General features: G+C 41.4%; 3 protein-coding genes and 1 pseudogene across 4 annotated transcripts in view; all 4 read left to right on the forward strand.

The window, feature by feature from the left end:
• The first annotated feature begins 1,108 nt into the window (after window positions 1–1,108).
• On the forward strand, window positions 1,109–1,939 carry LOC112249350 (annotated as a pseudogene).
• A 313-nt stretch (window positions 1,940–2,252) lies between these two features.
• LOC112249352 (nuclear envelope phosphatase-regulatory subunit 1) lies at window positions 2,253–5,147 on the forward strand. 2 transcript variants are annotated; one of them, XM_024419206.2, is made up of 6 exons: window positions 2,253–2,404; window positions 3,191–3,262; window positions 3,484–3,557; window positions 3,700–3,809; window positions 4,479–4,533; window positions 4,698–5,147. In XM_024419206.2, exons 1-6 carry the CDS (start codon window positions 2,368–2,370, stop codon window positions 4,737–4,739), a joined length of 390 nt encoding a protein of 129 aa, XP_024274974.1. In that variant the 5' UTR covers window positions 2,253–2,367; the 3' UTR covers window positions 4,740–5,147. The 2 variants fall into 2 exon arrangements, with proteins under 2 accessions (XP_024274974.1, XP_024274975.1); XM_024419207.2 differs by having other exon boundaries at window positions 2,253–2,392.
• Window positions 5,148–5,435: 288 nt separating this feature from the next.
• On the forward strand, window positions 5,436–12,333 carry LOC112249335 (HEAT repeat-containing protein 3). Its single transcript, XM_024419186.2, has 15 exons — window positions 5,436–5,723; window positions 6,822–6,994; window positions 7,336–7,423; window positions 7,988–8,091; window positions 8,292–8,401; window positions 8,514–8,654; window positions 8,836–9,137; window positions 9,489–9,579; window positions 9,802–9,956; window positions 10,161–10,243; window positions 10,505–10,641; window positions 10,791–10,879; window positions 11,041–11,184; window positions 11,354–11,530; window positions 11,634–12,333. The coding sequence occupies exons 1-15, from the start codon at window positions 5,580–5,582 to the stop codon at window positions 11,745–11,747; spliced, it is 2,052 nt and encodes a 683-aa protein (XP_024274954.1). The 5' UTR covers window positions 5,436–5,579; the 3' UTR covers window positions 11,748–12,333.
• A 1,106-nt stretch (window positions 12,334–13,439) lies between these two features.
• Window positions 13,440–17,965, forward strand: part of LOC112249337 (terminal nucleotidyltransferase 4B) — a 30,903-nt gene continuing 26,377 nt past the window's right edge. Inside the window, exon 1 of the mRNA XM_024419188.2 lies at window positions 13,440–14,298. Coding sequence (XP_024274956.1) covers window positions 13,784–14,298 — 515 coding nt within the window. The 5' untranslated portion in view covers window positions 13,440–13,783. The remainder of the gene's footprint in view (window positions 14,299–17,965) is intronic.

The following is a 17,965-nucleotide window of genomic DNA, read 5'->3' on the forward strand; positions in this document are numbered from 1 at the left end:
ACATAGCACTGTGCCATGCCAGGGGATGGTTTGTGTGGAAGATAAGGTTGCTGATGTTCCCATTTTTGTAATAGTCAGCAAAAAGTGTCTCTTGATTTTCCATAAGGAGCTTCATTTTGTAATATTTTCTTGCCTTATCATTCTTTACATGCAAAGGGTACTGTATTTTAATTGCCTCTGAACAGCGGGAGGGAGCTTCTAAGGCCTCTCCATTTGGTTGGGGTAGACTGTGTGACTCTCCTGCCATTGTTGGGCTAATGGGCTTTGACACCTCTCACTTGACACGTCAGTGCTAGTTGAAGCTGTATCAAGCTTGGCAGAATTATGTTAGAATTCAGTCCTTATAAAGTAATGTTGTGCATTGTCCTGCATCTTTGGTTCATTGGTTGACACTACGTGTCTGATTGACAGGAACAACAGGTGAGGCTGTTAGTCTGAGCAGACAGTCAATGTGTGTGCGCTTGAGCATTTAGGCCTATATTATTTTATTTATTTTTTCGTTATTTGAATTAGTTAATTATTTTCATTTAAATCGTTAGATTGTTTTATATCTTAATTTTTTATAAATAGATTCAGCTCTTCTGATATGCGAGCCGGCTCCCAATGTTCACCTACAAGAGCCGACTCGTTCGCGAACGACCCATCACTAACCACAAGGCTCCAGTGTTTTACAAGTGAGGAGGTCCCTTATGCAAGGCTCACTCGTGAATTTTAGTTTTGTTTTCCAGTACATGAGCAAAGTCTAGGGTGCTCCGTTTTAATCATGTAAGAGACATTCTTATCTCTTTTAATGAACAACTGCTTTGCCCTTCTTGCCCTGCAGAACTCTGAACAGTGAAAGTAAGTAATCATCAAATGGAAATGAAAAATAGCTGCCTGTACCTCCATGTAGTATCACACGTTTTTGTCTATTCTTTAATCCTTTATCCTTCAATTCAAGGATAATGCCTATGTGGTGGTGTTTCAATTGAAAATAGGATCTTACTCCATGTGAAAAACAAATTGGGAATGAGACATTAGCGGATGTCAGTTTCTGTATATGTAGTCGTAAATCCTGCAAAAGCATAAACTCATGCAGTGTCTTTGTTTTGTTAACTCTTGGGACAAAATGAATCTGGAAGAGTACTTCAAGAGGATCGGGTTCCACGGCCCATTTTCTAAACCAGACCTTGAAACACTGAACCAGGTCCACAAACACCATGTGATGTCAATACCATTTGAAAACCTCAGCATTCACTGTGGTGAGAAGATCACTATGGACCATGAGTTGATGAGAATAACCTCCTCTTTGCTTGGGTGCTAAAAGAGATGTGTTATAATCCAGTAACACTGGGTTCAAGAGTCTACAACAACACCATAAACCATTTTGGCCCAAAAGACTCTCACCTCACGAACAAGGTAGTTAATTGATGGGACTGCTTACATTGCAGACTTGAGCTTTGGGGTATCCTCCCAAATATGGTACCCTCTTGAGCTCGTCTCCGGGAAGGACCAGCCACAATCCCCTGACGTCTTCCATCTCATACAAGATGGAGACCTGTGGAAGTTGGAGAAGACTGGTCGAAAGCCTCTGGTTCTCAATGAGGTCTTTACCAACTCGCCTCTGGTACACAAGAGCCCAACCAAGAAGATCTAAGGCTTCACCCTGGTTCCCCGTGGGGTTGATACTTTCCTAGAGACTTCCCACTGTCTTCAGACAGATCCAAAGTCTCTATTCACCAACAAGTCCATCTGCTCACTGCAGAAGGCTACAGGATTCAGAGCTCTAATTGGCTGGACCTTCAGTGAGGTCACCTACAACAACCAGGATGGTTTTGATGTTTTCGATATGAAAGATATATCTGTTGATGATGTGGATAACGTGCTGAACGAAATGTTTAATGTGTAGTTAGCAAACAAGCTGGTTCCCATAAACAACAAAGCTGGCTACATTATTTAAGAACTTGATTGCCTGTAACATTTCATATTTAATGTGATGTAATTGTAACGTAGCCGAGGCAAATCTAGTTGCTGCTACATTGACCAAAGATTCCTCACAACGAGATCAGTGAGATTTACTAAACACATTTAGTATTCTGTCAATATAACACAATTATTTCACCAGAGTTGTTCGTGCGGTCTTTGAACAGTCAATAAAGATGATTTTAAACAAATACATATTAAATGGTTATTTAGTCTCTGCAACCTACTTCCAGATCATATCTGAAGAGTGGATGCGTTTGTGCTAGGGGTTGCGCCGAAGCAGTTACTTGTTTAAACCAATCACTGTACATTTTCCGAAATCGGCCAATCCACGTTAAGGTTTTCGCCTGTTCCCAATTGCCCAGGAGAACTAGCTAGCACGTCCACCAGCCGGAGAGAAGAGCAATGAATTCCTTGGAACAGGCCGAAGGTAGTCAACATGGCAAGCAAATTAATTTATTTTCACAAATCATGATGCATGTTATTATAAGTGAAGTTTCGCTATAAAGTAAAACGCACGGTGACAAACGTGCCTTCACAATTCACTTGAGTCGTTTGTTGATTAGCCAGCCGCGGTGACGTCGCTAGCTAGGCTAACCTTTTCTCTTAATTAAAGGACATTCATTTGTAAATTCGTCAAAATACCAAACTCAAGCTAATTACATTTTTGCTGATTTCCCTCCGCGGGGGTTCGACATTAACTTGTACAAAATAAATGCACGCAAAGGCTTGTTAGCTACAATAATTAGCCGGCTAGCTAGCTATGCTGTAAATAGTTAGCATATCGGTAGTTGTTAGCCCCAGAAGACCACCGCTGCACGCTCACCAGAACAGGTAGCGCCAGAACGGTTAACCAATGCAAACGTATCCGCGTACTTTACCCCATTTGTTTGATTCTATTGATGTCCAGGTTATCACAAAGGTCGTTAACTATAGGCTTGTTTTGCCAGTCCAAACTAAATATAATTCAGTCCCTTTGGACAGGCGTCCTCATGAAGATGTAACGGTTAACTCTGAAGCTACAATTTACTCTTCCAATAGCAATTCAGTGGAATCGGAGCCTTCACTATGCAGTTGTGCTTAATTTACTTTTTGAAATACTCCATCGGTTCCAAACCAATCAAGCACAGCGCATATAAAGGATATTGTATGTTCCTTCATGTGGTGTTGATCAAGAACATTGATAGAAATGTAGATGAATGCCCTGACGCACAGCTTGTTTTTGCAGATCTAAAAGCTTTTGAGAGAAGATTAACAGAATACGTCTCCTGTTTGCAACCTGCAACTGGGAGGTGGCGAAGTAAGTATTTGTAGTTCCAACTCTGTCTAACCATAATGAATGACTCTATTGAAACTAACTATAATCAATGACTACACTGCAACTGTCAAACCATAATCATTTCAAGAGTAAATGGCCTCCCAGCCTGAGTATTTTGTATTTTCTTGTACCAGTATTCAGACCCACATTATTCTGGCACTTTTTTTTATGGTGATATAATTCAATATCTCACATTGTTTCAGTGATTCTAATAGTGGTCTCTGTTTGTACTGCAACTGGAGCCTGGAACTGGTTGATAGACCCTGACACACAGAAGGTCAGTATGTTTGTGATGGCAGCTTGATTGTGTATGTGATAAAGTAGGATACATTTCACACAGATCAGTGTGTTTGTGATTTTAGTTTGGTTGTGTGTGTTTGCCTGTATAATCTCTCTGTACCCCCGGCTGTCTTTCTCAGGTGTCTTTCTTCTCATCGTTGTGGAACCATCCCTTCTTCACCATCAGCTGCATCACTTTGATCGCTCTGTTCTTTGCTGGAATACACAAACGAGTCGTTGCACCATCAATGTATCCTTCCTCTTGTTTAAAGTTCCACACTTAATATTTTCAGTAGGATTGTGAAGGAGAATTGTCAATATAGTATCCCAGGTCTTTAGATGTTGTACACATGAAATTGTGTCATTCCAAACTTTATCTGCAACGTTATATTCCATTTTGTGCAACTCAAGACTTTTCTTCTACCAGCTGTGTTGCGTGGGCTATGTCTGTGTACAATAGGGACTCGCTCGACCTGCACAGCTGCGTGGGGAAAAAGTGCTACTTGACCAAAATGGATTAAAATGTTGCGGATAAAGTTCGAAATGACACAATTTCATGTGTACAACATCTAAAGACCTACATCACTGTACTGAAAATAATCCTTTAAGTAAATAGTGATACTGTTGGATGGTAAATGACAGCTATGGACCTGGTAGCCTTAATAATCCTATACATCACTATACTGAGAGCGTGTTTGTTTCCCAAATTTTTTGTTGTTGTTGCTTTTGTTCATGTCTTGTGTGGCCTGATACTGCACAACAAGCAATGAGAAATTGAATCGCTGTTGTGGTTAGTTTCTCAAAAACAAGCCAAATCACAAGAGAAGTGTCTGGACCCTTCTATAACATGCCATTTACATAAAAAATAGAGATTTACTTCAGAAATAGGACAATTCTCCTTTAACTCACTCTCTTTAAGTATTGCAGCTCGCTGTCGGACAGTTTTGGCGGAATACAACATGTCCTGCGATGATGTAAATTGCATAAATCATCTTCGTTGAGATTACCTTAATTCCTAATCAATTCAATTCAGCTGTCATGTTTTTGGTCATCCATGACATAATTTAAAAGTATGATTTTGAATTATTCCCTGTACATCTATGCATTGTATTGACTTTGATGGTTATGTCTCTTACAGACGGGGAAACTAATTCTCAAACCACGGCCACACATCCAATAACCACAAACTTGGAGAGGAGAGGTGGGGAAGTAAAATGTTCTTAATGACTATGTTGATTCCCACTGAAAGACAGACTGACACAAGGACCAGAATCCTGTTTGGAGGATCTGAAACAATGTAAGAAAGATGGAGATTGGGGAAATACAGACAGGTGATTATGTTGTGCTCCATTACGTATTAATGAAGGATTGTGAGGGGAGAGGACATCAAACGCCTTTTTAACAGCATCTCAGTCAGTGTTATGGTTTCCCTTAAAGCTGCTTCTGGGCTCACACACCCTTTGACATAACTCATTCGCTATGAGTTCAGATGTGTTTATTTCTAATGATGACATGCATTTGTTTTAGAAAAATCTTTCTATTTTTAAACTAATTGTTACATACTTAATAAATACTTGTATGAAATGCGTTTCCTGTGATTTACTGTAGTATATGGTTGCAACCTGTAGACTTTTGCTTCAGATTGTGAATGCCTGTACAACTTGTTTGAAAGTATCTCCTCAGTGTGTAATTGTCTTTATTTTTATTTTATTCATACGTATAAGCATTGTTTAACTATATTCACTGCAAATTAGTTTGTGGTTTTCTAGCCATGTTAGACCGATAATTATTTCAAAGGGAGTAGAAGGATTAATCTATAACTTGTAAAAACGGTGCCCTGGTCTCGTCTTTGCGACATAAATACGCCACCCCTTCTGCTTTGCGAGAGTAAGCACCATTTTACGGCACCAGACGAATCTCCACGGATGTTCCACATGTCTTAAAATGATGCGGAACGTGAGAGTGTGACAGCCTACTACATGATAGATCAATATCGCTTCGCACTTAATCGAAATAAGCTATGGGCAAAAGTAAGACTAACAAATTTAGACGTCCACAGTTCAACGCAGAGGGACTGTCGGTAACTGCTGTAAAGGAAATGGAACCGGACCACGGTGAAGTCTTCGATGGAGTCGACTCTCCAACTGGGGAGTTACTGGAGAAAGTAAGAACCCCAAGATCTGACAACAGTACTGTTATTTCGGTCTAATTGATCATATGTTGCACTCTTTTATAAATCCTTGCAGGTCAGTTCTGCATTTCATAGGCATGTCAATGTTGTTTACCAATGTGTCCATAAGACAAATTAAATGTCTTCCTAAGGATCTTCCAGCATATGCAAAAAACAAACACGTGTTATTACGTTTTCATGTTCACGCTCAAATGTGCCCCTCAAAAATAAAAATATTAATTTATATTTCACAGAAGTATACTGAACAAAAATATAAACACATGTAAACTGTTGGTCCCATATTTCATGAGCTGATATAAAAGATCCCAGATGTTTTGCATATGCACAAAAAGCATATTTTGTTGACCAATTGCTTAAACCTCTGTTAGTGAGCATTTCTCCTTTGCAAAAATAATACTTCCACAGGTGTGGCATATCAAGTGCACCTTGTGCTGGGGACAAAAGGCCACTCTAAAATGTGCAGTTTTGTTACAGCACAATGCCACAGATATATCAAGTTTTGAGGGAGCGTGCAATTGGCATGCTGACTGCACGAATGTCCACCAGAGCTGTTGCCAGAGAATTTAATGTTAATTTCTCTAACGTAAGCCACCTCCAACGTCGTTTTAGAGAATTTTGCAGAACATCAAACCGGCCTCATAACCGCAGACGATGTGAAACCAGGCCAGGATCTCCACATCCGGCTTCTTCACCTGTGGGATCGTCTGAGACCAGCCACTTGGACAGCAGATGAAGCTGAGGAGTATTTCTGTCTCTAGTAAAGCCCTTTTGTTGGGGAAAAACAAATTCTCCCATGCCAACCCAAGGCTGCTCCCCTGCCCAGTCATGTGAATTCCATAGATTAGGCCGGGCCTAATGAATTTATTTCAGTTGACTGATTTCCTTATATGAACTGTAAACTCAGTAAAATTGTTGCATGTTGCGTTTTATATTTTTGTTCAGTACATTATAAAATCTAGTTCAGTGCCACTAAACAGTGTTTCCCACATATACAACTGGAAGATAAAAGAACACAGATGGTATGGAAAAGTGAATGTCCAAATAACCCCTGTTTATACTGTATGTGTTTAGTTGCAGAGTCCCAGTGCAGACGTGCGTGAGTTTGCTTGTGCCAGCATATCACGCGTGGTGCAGCAGAGCCAGACCATCCCAGGCTTCCTCCAGCGGGATGCGGTGAGACGTCTCGGGCCCCTAATGCTGGACCGCAGCCTGGCCGTCAGGGAGACTGCCACAGGGGCACTCAGGTAAGCCATCAGCCTCTCAAAGGAATGTTCAATACCCAGTACTAGCCACTTAACAGACCCCCTGAGAAATGTGAGAGGGATGGTGTGGAGTCTGGACTGAGGATCAAGCCTATCAGATATGGCTAGATTGTTCAGAGAGTGTGCTAAATATTAGACTTGAATGTAGATGGTTGTTGAAGCCATTATGTGCTGTAAGACAGAAGTTGGTTAGTGAAGGATGCTTTGGCTTGCTAAACAGAAACTGAGAGAGTTCTCTTGAAATACCACACCCTCAATTAACTGTTAGCACTGATGTGATAGTTATCGGTCAAAGACTGGGTGAATTGTTCTTCTCACATCAGGAACCTGAGTGCCTGTGGGGGTCATGAGGTGTGTGACGACATGGTGAAACAGGACGTCATGACTCCTCTAACTGCTCTGCTTCGAGAGGTGAGGCCTTCCCTCGTAAATCATTCCTTAACGTTGATGTATTTATGGGTGTGGCCCTGCTGTGAAAAGGTTGTTTTTTCACATTTTGAACAACATGTTTCATGGTGTGCATGTCTGAAAAGTGAAGCACCTACATATCTCCATTCATTGATGGTTAGTTGCATCAATGCATAGCTATTTTATAGGGCTGTATGTTTTCCAGGCCTGGGTTCAAATACTACTTCAAACATGTGTTACTTACACTCAAAGTAAGTATTAAGATAGATAGGCCTATATTTTATTTGAAAAGACAAGCAGTTGAATATTTTAATGTATTTGGAAATACACTTGGAAACAGCATTTGAAATAAGAATTTGAAAATTCTCTCAAATACAGTTTGGTAGCCTATTTGTTTTTTACAAATGACCATTCAAATACTCAAATATAGGTACTTGTTCTGGGCTGTGTATTTGAAAATAATCACACAAAAAAGTATATTAAGTACTAGATACTCAAATACACATGTATTTGAATCCAGGTCTGGTGTTTTCAAAGTGTCTGAATCCCAGTACTGTTTCTCCACAGTGCTGTGCTGGGTTTGAGACCAATGCTGCCCTCTCGTTAAAAGGGCAGAAAAACACAGTGGAAGATGTAGCCAATGAAGCAGTTAACTTGCTGTGGAATCTATGGTAAGAAAAAAGTACTAAATGTAGTAGTAACAGTAGTAGTAACACAAATGTCAGCTGGTCGGTCCACCTAGTGATCTGGACATGCGTCCAGTAGCCTACCCATAGAGATCCAAAATTGTATTAAATTCTGTTAGCTTGCCAATGTTTCTATGGTTCTTTCACACCATACTCTCCTGTTGAATTATCACCCTGTCTGTCAGTGAGAGCAGTAGCCAGGCACTCTCTGTGTTCAACAAAGCAGGCATTCTGGATGTTATCCTACAGTGTCTGGAGCGACACACTCACAACATCAAGCTGGCTTTGTCTGCAGGTTAGTCTCATCAAACCAATTTTCACACGACTTTAATGAGCATTTTCACCATTTAAATATTTGACTTGATTATGTATTTTGTAGTAAGGCCCTGCTCCACCTTTGTCTTTAGCCCACTGTTTGCACACAGTGACTGAGGACAACGCAGAGTTGCTGTGTAGTATGAACAATGCTGTATTAGGGACTCTAGAGAGTGTGCTGCTATCCTCACAGGCGGACATGTCTCACACACTGCTCAGAACACTGGCTGCAGGTATGGCTACAACATATTTGTTGTCACATTATTTACAGATTTCTTTTACCTCACAATGTCAACCGGTCATTCACTCTGCATTCATTCTCTGACTAGAGTCAGGGGTTGGAAGCTGTTTGTTAATAGTCTAACTAAATAACTAGTCTGATTCCAGTGTGCTTTGTGCTCTGTCCATTGACAGGGTCAGTGTGGAACCTGAAGAGCAGCCTGCCTACGGCCCACCAGGCCCAGACCCTCACCGCCCTGATGGCCACCCTGTCCCAGTGCTTGGAGCTGGATGCTGGCACGCTGATACCCCAGCTCCGCCAGGTTGAGGTGGCCCGCAGTGCCACTGCCTCAGAGGCAGGGAACATGGAGGACCACCAGGCAGCTGCAGGGAATATGCCTGTAGAGGAGATGGAGGATGATGAGGAAGAGGGGGTTGGACTGAGGAAGAATGGAAAGGCAACCAAGATAGATAAAGACTTCTCTGACCTCCTGCCTGTAAGTCCTGTCCTTTTTTCTTCTCAGAAACAAACCCATCAAACCCTTTTGAGTTATGGTTATAGAGATCCAAAGTGACAGGGTTGAGTAAAGAGTATTGCACTTTCAGTTTTTAATATTCAGAGTACGTACCTGACTCCTCACTGTTGAATGCTGTAAAACAGCTGAATATTGATGAAGCAGCACAGAGTATTGCAATTGGTATTCAGAGTTGTAGTGGCTCTCTCTTCAGGGAGATACCGCTTTGTTCAGCAGACAGGAAGAGAGGGACACACAGCAGGGTTTACTCAGGGACGTAAGAGGTGGCTGTGTCCCTGCTGCAGTGTCAATAGTCTGCTTTTCTTTCTCCAGAGGGGCAAGGAGGAGCTGAGGGAGGCGACGGCCTTGCTGACAGCCCAGCAGACGTCCTTGGAGATCATCGTCAACATGTGCTGCTCTGATGGTGAGTGCTGTGGGCAGCAGTGTTTGGGCAGCAGAGCAGTACTGACCTGGGGAGCTTTGTTTTCATTACTGTTTGACACAGCTGTCTGGTGCATGTTCATAGATAAGACTACAGCATTTTTACTGTTTGATGCTCAAATGCATATTTAGGATTTAAAATGAGCTTTATTTGCTTTTGAGGTGTACTTCGGCTGTTGTGGCTCTGTGTTTTTTTTTTTTGTAGACCCGTCAGACGATGAGTGGGAGGAGGCGTCGAGCAGCGACGAGAGTGAGATGTGTCCTGACGGCCTCTCTGAAGGGAACACCAGCCTCCTGTCCCCACTGTGTCTGTCTGCTGAGGTCCACGCGGCTCTGATCAACCACAACATCCCAGAGAAGGTGTGGGGGATTTCTTTCCTCACCTAGCATAATTGTTTCACTTCACTTCTCATGTTTGTCTTTTTTGATGTTCCCTCTGTTTTCACATGCAAAATATAAAATAAGTAATGTCATGGTACTAGACTAATGTGTGTTCCTACTGTCTCTGTTATAGCCACTACACTGTATGAAGGTGATAACCATCCATGTCTCTATATGTTCAAGGTTCTCAAGAAGACCCAGTTCCCCAGCAGCGAGGCGATGGACGTATGTCGTCACAATCCCACCTGGAAAATCTTGATAAAAAAGTAATTATCTGTCTAGCGTGTAGTCATTTTCTTTGCCCTAAAAAGAATGAGACACTAGATATTCTGTGATCTACTAGATCACGAGATAATTTGAGTGGTTTGTCATGATCCTAGTAACACAGAACCAATATGCGTCAATGTACTGCCCCAGTTGATTGAGGTATTCTATTTTTCTGGCTAATAATGGCATTACATGTATACACTTTGTTTACCACATCGCTACCTGCCTTTAGGAGTTGACTAAAATCCATTTTCCCCCAGGATGCATCGGGTGCAGTACAGGGCCCTGACGTGCCTTCACAACATGCTGTCTACTATGGACGCTGAGTCCCTAGGGGGAGCAGCCGCTCTTCAGGCTGTCGCACAACACCTGTCCACGCTGGTCTTCAGTCCTCCAGGTTAGATCTACATGTCGTACCATCTCTTCATTATTTATATTAAATCTTTATTTTACTAGGTAGGTTGATTCACTTTCACAGCAATGACCTTAACAAAGGAGAGTTATTGTCTCATTCATAATTTATTTTTGGTTAATTTGCTTACTCAGAGATCCCTAAGGAGGAGGAATTCCTTGAGGCAGTTACCAGTGCCATGCGATCCCTCTTACAGATCATAGCCTATATGAAAATCCCACAGGTAAGACAGCTGACTCAAGCAGAGGAGAGTTTCCCTCTGAAGTACATTTTACCAAGCCTTACTGTCATCTGTCTGTTAGTTTATATAGTACCACAGCACTATCCCAACATGTCTCTTGGATGACTCATTGTTTATGTCTGTGTTTGTGTGTGTGTTGCCAGTGTATGACCCCCCAGCAGATGATGAGCCTGAGCGAGGCAGCGACCTGCTGTGATGTGGTCAGTGTGAGAGTGAACGCTCTAGCCATCCTAGGCATCACAGGAAGCACACTGGCTAAAGAGAATGGGACAGCTGAAACGCTACAGGTACTTTATTATTTTCATCCCTAGTTTTTTTTTGTATGAAATGTGTTTTAGATAGTTAATTCTGAAGTAATCATTAGCTATTTTTATTCTTTAAAAAAAATGTTATGCTTTATTAACCCATCTTGGCTATGTGACCATGATGTAATAACACTGCAATATATTTTTATAGATGATTGGCAATGCCTTACTCCAAGTTGCAACAAAGGATGCCAACCTTGTGGTTTGTGGAGAAGCCCTGGATGCTCTGTTTGATGTTTTTGCGGATGGAGACGAGGCAGAGAGAGCAGCTGAAAACATCAACTTACTGTCTGCTCTGAAGGCACTTCAACCTGTCTTCAAGGCTAAGGTAATAAAGCTGCAGCCCATCACTAGGAACAGTTTGTATGCATTCTTTATGCAAATCACTGTTGTCATCTGTTTAATTGCTGTTTCCTGTCATCTATGTGCAGATTCGTAAAGAGGGGAAGGGAAAGTACAGCCCTGAGCAGCTGTGTGTGCTGGACAACGTCAAAGTCAACCTAAGAAGGTTTATTGGCTACTTGGAGACTGTGGTGAAAAAATGATAGCAGCCTGACACTACTACACCATCTGGCAGAGATGAAATGACTCAGAATAGACAGTACAATAGACCCTCATTAAAGGGACTGTTCAGTCCAAAAATCATTGTTTTGGAGTGAACTATCCCTTTAACATCTATAACTGATTTTCATGTTGGTTATCTTTTTTGTTTTAACTGAAATGTGTAACTATTGTCCTTGCTAAGTGAGTGTTTACATAATTATGTGTACAAAAAAAAAAAGAGGTTCACTATTTTAAATGAATGAATGTTGCAGTACATAGTGACAAATTATTTTACATTTACATTATTTTATGCATAAAAGTACATTTCAATGTGCTGTATTTTAAAGAAATTTACAGAACATATGGTTTATTTTACACATATTTATCAACCAACTTTCACGTCACACACTATCATACTGTAGCCCTCCATGTTAGGAATGACCAGTTGTAGTCACACAAGAATCCGCTAACTGACCCCATGTCATGACTGGTGTCATGTTGTGCTGTCATGGAAAATGAGATGGACAGGCCCAGTGTCAACTGATCATGTGAGATGTGAATAAAGCAGAACTCGCCATCCATTTACAAGGTGATTTAGTTAATATGATTTGGGTTGCTGAAAGTAAATTGATTACCTTGTTCTGATATTGGGGAGAATATAAAATGTATTTTGTGCTTTTCACGACACCCAAAGTCACTTTATTTACAAGAAAATCAGCAGGATAAAAAGCAAAAATAAGTATGTAAAAGTACCGTTACACTAAACATAAGGACAAATTAACCACGGAGAACACTAAACATGATGACCGACTAGCCATTGAGAACACTAAACATGACAGATTAACCATTGAGAACACTAAACATGACAGATTAACCACGGAGAACACTAAACATGACGACCGACTAGCCATTGAGAACACTAAACATGATGACAGAGTAACCATGGAGAACACTAAACATGATAACCTACTAGCCATGGAGAACACGAAACATGACAGACCAATCAAGGAAGTGAATTAGACAGAAGATAAAAGCAAAGACGACAGAGACTATGGGTAAACCTGTGTGAAGAGGTCTGTCTTTAGTATTTACCACAGCAGTTTCAGTGCTATGCACAGCCCGGAAGCCCGACCTGGTTGGGTTCCAAAAGTCCATGAGAGGTCATGTTCTGTTGGATTTGTGATGCTACCACCCACTCAAGCACTTTGGCGAGGAAGGAGAGGTTTGAGACGGGCCTGTAGTTTGTGAGAAACTCGGGGTCCAGGCCCTGTTTCTTACGTATGGAAGTTTTTGCCGTTCTTTTCAAAGGAGTAAGAACAATGCCAGATATGAGAGATGCATTTACAATCTTGACCAGCAGGAGGCAGAGAACAGAGAGGCATGCCTAAACTAAGGCAGTGGTCAAGGGAGCAAGTTGTGGTTTTGGATTTAGAAAATAGTTCAGCAATGGTGGTTTCATTGACAAGGGAGAAGGGGCTGATGCCTGATGGATAGAATGTCCTGTCATGACATAAAATAACCATTTAAGTTCGGTCTATTTTTGCTTTTTTTAATTACAAACCTCCCACATACTTATTTCAGTGTGTGTACCCCATGTTCTGTGAAAATAATTCTTCAATCGCCCATTGTTACGCAACAAGTAACATGTTCTGCTCTTGCGTAAGAACGACACTTTCTCCGCCCTTTTCGAATCACCATTTCACTCTGTGTGAATCTGCGGCTGCGCAGTGTCCGCCATTGAGGACCCACGATCAGAAGGAAAGGGTCAGAATCGCTTCGATAGGCAATCGCGCACGTTTCCTTTATTCTTGAATCCAAACTTTGCCAACATCCACACGTCGCCTACTGTATAATAATAATAATAACTGATATTCGTTTTAACTCATGGATGGTAGATTTAGATATTTTATAGCAATTTGAAGTAACCTACCTAGCTAACGTTAGTCCGCTGTGAAGCTTACGAGTGAGGTTAGCTAGCTAGCCACTGTGCTAGCTTTAGCTACGCGAACTGAGCCTGGCTCTGAGGCAGTGTCGTTTGATGGATCCAAGAATCGCTTGGTTTCAGCCAGAACAACGTGGACCAGCCAACAGCCTGTGGATGCAGATTTGGGAAACAACTCAAGGACTAGGGAATCTGTACTTCAATAACAACTGTAACACGGGTGGTTTGTCAAGCACGTCAAGCCTCAGTCCGAAAAAGAACATCAACGGGACATTGGGTAACGTGATCTCGTGCAAGAACGGAGCTGTCACTAACAGCGAACCCCGGAACCAGGGAATGTCCAATTCAACGAAAGACCGAGATGTAGTCGAACAACGAGACTTTATTCCGTTGGAAGCTAATAACAACCACAACAACCGTTCATCGTTGGGGAGGGGCAGCGCAGGGGGGCAAGTGTGTTCTCGGGTCTCTGGGGTCTCGGGACACCCCAACAAAAGGAAAAGAGACAACAAGGCTAGCACTTATGGATTCAACAGTAGCCTCGAGACCGGAGGCTGTGGTTACACGGGAACACCATGGAAAGTCAAGAACTACTCTGAAGGAATCTTGGGGTAAGAAACAAAATTACACATAAAAACCAGCTACAAGTAACGTTAGCTAGCTCATACAACGTTACAAGTTAATTATAAACCCCGCGTTATCTATCTAACGTTATCTATCTCTGCCACACTAACGTTAGTTTGTTAGACAACTAGCCAGCCAGCTAACTTGGCTGGTGAAGTGAGCGCACATATTCCTATGGTTAGACATCATAGCCATATTTAGGCGTGCCGATTTGACCGTCACGCGTCTTTATCCGTCATTTAGGGGACGTTCCTAACCAGCTAAGGTCAGTTGAAGGCAATGGGACAGTCAACTAGCTAGTTAGTTAGCTACCTCCAGTAGTTTTATGACCTTGGTAGCTAGCTACCTCGTGGTTGCCAACATCTGCATGTGTTCGCTACGCTGACGAGCAAAGCAAAAAATCAAATCGATTCCACTGACATTTGACTAAAAGCACGAGTACTGTTAGGGAAGCATAGTCAAGTCAATGCATAACTATTTTATTAATAGTTTACACCTTACTGATTGTCAGGCTAATCCTGACAAACTAATGCTGGTATTTCTCGTCTGTTTCACTGTTGTCAATTTGCAGCAATTAAAAACGGTTGATCTATCTATCTATCTCTGGTTGATATAATAGAAGCATCTATTCTAGTTCCAAATCTAGTAAAAGGTGTAAATAGTATACTTTGTCATAGTCAGTATTTTCCCAAATTTAGATTTGCGAGATTTAAGAAATCCATCCATTTCTTTAGACAGCAGATCTACTCTGACTTCTTTACATGGGACAACAATAAGACATCGTCGCCAATGTTATGTTGAAGGAACAAGACTTGTTCATTATTAAACAGCGTGTTTTTTTCCCCCAACGCGCACATCCTCACATTTGTGAGGTAACTTTGGCATCACAAACAACCCGAAGTCGCAATCTATTTCTTAATGACCGTGGAAAAGCAAGGTGAAATCAGTGAGTTCTGCCCCACTTTAAAGAGTAGTGGCTGGGCAGATGCAAACATTTTTTCCCCCACTTTTATTTAACCAGGTAAGCCAGTTGAGAACAAGTTCTCATTTACAACTGCGACCTGGCCAAGATAAAGCATAGCAGTGTGACAAAAACAACAACACAGAGTTACACATAAACAAACATACAGTCAATAACACAAAATAAAAATAGAAAAATCTATGTTCAGTGTGTACAAATGGAGGTCGGCAATAATTAGGCCATAGAAGTGCAAATAATTACAATTTAACATTAATGGAGTGCTATATGTGCAGATGATGATGTGCAAGTACAAATACTGGGTTGCAAGAGGGTAAGTAATAATATGGGGATGAGGTAGTCGGGCGTGCTATTTACAGATTGGCTATGTACAGGTACAGTAAGCTGCTCGGTAAGCTGCTCTGACAGTTGATGCTTAATGTTAGAGAGGGAGATGTAAGACTCCAGCTTCAGAGATTTTTGCAATTCGTTCCAGTCATTGGCAGCAGAGAACTGAAAGGAAAGGCAGCCAAAGGAAGTGTTGGCTTTGGGTTGCAATATACCTGCTGGAGTGCGTGCTACTGGTGGGTGTTGCTATGGTTACCAGTGATCTGAGATAAGACTGGGCTTTACCTAGCAAAGACTTTTATAGATGACCTGGAGCCAGTGGGTTTGGCGAAGAATATGTAGTGAGGGCCAGCCAACGAGAGCAAAGAGGTTGCAGTGGTGGGTAGTATATGGAGCTTTGGTGATAAAATGGATGGCACTGTGATAGCCTCCATCCAATTTGCTGAGTAGAGTGTTGGAGGCTATTTTGTAAATGACATCGCCGAAGTCAAGGATCGGTAGGATAGTCAGTTTTACGAGGGTATGTTTGGCGGCATGAGTGAAGCAGGCTTTGTTGCGAAATAGGAAGCCGATTCTAGATTTGATTTTGGATTGGAGATGCTTAATGTGAGTCTGGTAGGAAAGTTTACAGTCTAACTAGACACCTAGGTATTTGTAGTTGTCCACATTTGAGGTCGACCGATTTAATCAGAATGGCCGATTTCAAGTTTTCATAACAATCGTAAATCTGTATTTTTGGACACCGATTTGGCCGTTTTGTACACCTTTATTTAACTAGGCAAGTCAGTTAAGAACACATTCTTATTTTCAATGACGGCCTAGGAACGGTGGGTTAACTGCCTTGTTCAGGGGCAGAACGACATATTTTTTACCTTGTCAGCTCGGGGATTCAAACTTGCAACCTTACGGTTAACTAGTCCAACGCTTTAACCACCTGCCTCATTGCACTCCACGAGGAGCCTGCCTGTTATGCGAATGCAGTAGAAGCCAAGGTAAGTTGCTAGCTAGCATTACATTTATCTTATAAAAAACAATCATAATCACTAGTTAACTACACATGGTTAATGATATTACTAGTTTATCTAGCGTGTCCTGCGTTGCATAAAATCGATGCAACGCAGGGGGATGATTTAACAAAAGTGCATTTGTGAAAAAAGCACAATCGTTGCACGACTGTACCTAACCATAAACACCAATGCCTTTCTTAAAATCAATACACAGAAGTGTATATTTTTAAACCTGCATATTTAGCTAAAAGAAATCCAGGTTCGCAGGCAATATTAACCAGGGGAAAGTGTGTCACTTCTCTTCCGTCATTGCACGCAGAGTCAGGGTATATGCAACAGTTTGGGCAGCCTGGCTCATTGAGAACTAATTTGCCAGAATTTTACATAATTATGACATAACATTGAAGGTTGTACAATGTAATAAGAATATTTAGACTTGGGGATGCCACCCGTTAGATAAAATACAGAACGGTTCTGTATTTCACTGAAATAATAAACGTTTTGTTTTCGAAATGATTCAAACAGCACTTTTGTGCATTTTGCCAGCAGCTCTTCGCAAGCATAGCGCTGTTTATGACCTCAAGCCTATCAGCTTAATGGCTGGTGTAACCGATGTGAAATGGCTAGCTAGTTAGCGGGGTGCGCGCTAATAGCGTTTCAAACGTCACTCGCTCTGAGACTTGGAGTGGCTGTTCCCCTTGCTCTGCAAGGGCTGTGGATTTTGTGGGGCGATGGATAATGCTGCTTCGAGTGTGGCTGTTGTCGATGTGTTCCTGGTTCGAGCCCAGGTAGGGGTGCGGAGAGGGATGGAAGCTATACTGTTACACCGGCAACACTAAAGTGCCTATAAGAACATCCAATAGTCAAAGGTATATGAAATACAAATCGTAAAGAGAGAAATAGTCCTATAATTCCTATAACTACAACCTAAAACTTCTTACCTAAGAATATTGAAGACTCATGTTTGAAGGAACCACCAGCTTTCATATGTTCTGAGCAAGGAATTTTAAACGGTAGCTTTTTTTTACATGGCACATATTGCACTTTTACTTTTTTCTCCAATACTTTGTTTTTGCATTATTTAAAACAAATTGAACATCTTTCATGATTTATTTGAGGCTTAATTGATTTTATTGATGTATTATATTAAGTTAAAATAAGTGTTCATTCAGTATTGTTGTAATTGTCATTATTTAAAAATTTTTTTTTTGAAATCTGCCGATTTAATCGGTATCAGCTTATTTTGGTCCCCCGATAATCGGGTATCGGTATCTGCGTTGAAAAATAGATGGGGGGGTAGATGGGGGACGATCAATTCACATATGGGAACAACAGTCCAGG

This window comes from Oncorhynchus tshawytscha, linkage group LG12 (genome assembly GCF_018296145.1).
Source record: "Oncorhynchus tshawytscha isolate Ot180627B linkage group LG12, Otsh_v2.0, whole genome shotgun sequence".
In the NCBI taxonomy this organism is placed as follows: domain Eukaryota; kingdom Metazoa; phylum Chordata; class Actinopteri; order Salmoniformes; family Salmonidae; genus Oncorhynchus; species Oncorhynchus tshawytscha.

Coding starts and splice junctions, on each gene's coding strand:
- LOC112249352 (XM_024419206.2), top strand. CDS start 2,368: ATGAATTCCTTGGAACAGGCCGAAGGTAGTCAACATG. Junction 2,405..3,190: donor GGCCGAAGGTAGTCAACATG/GCAAGCAAATTA, acceptor TTGTTTTTGCAG/ATCTAAAAGCTTTTGAGAGA. Junction 3,810..4,478: donor CGAGTCGTTGCACCATCAAT/GTATCCTTCCTC, acceptor ACTCTCTTTAAG/TATTGCAGCTCGCTGTCGGA.
- LOC112249335 (XM_024419186.2), top strand. CDS start 5,580: ATGGGCAAAAGTAAGACTAACAAATTTAGACGTCCACAGTTCAACGCA. Junction 9,580..9,801: donor CAACATGTGCTGCTCTGATG/GTGAGTGCTGTG, acceptor TTTTTTTTGTAG/ACCCGTCAGACGATGAGTGG. Junction 9,957..10,160: donor ACCACAACATCCCAGAGAAG/GTGTGGGGGATT, acceptor TATATGTTCAAG/GTTCTCAAGAAGACCCAGTT.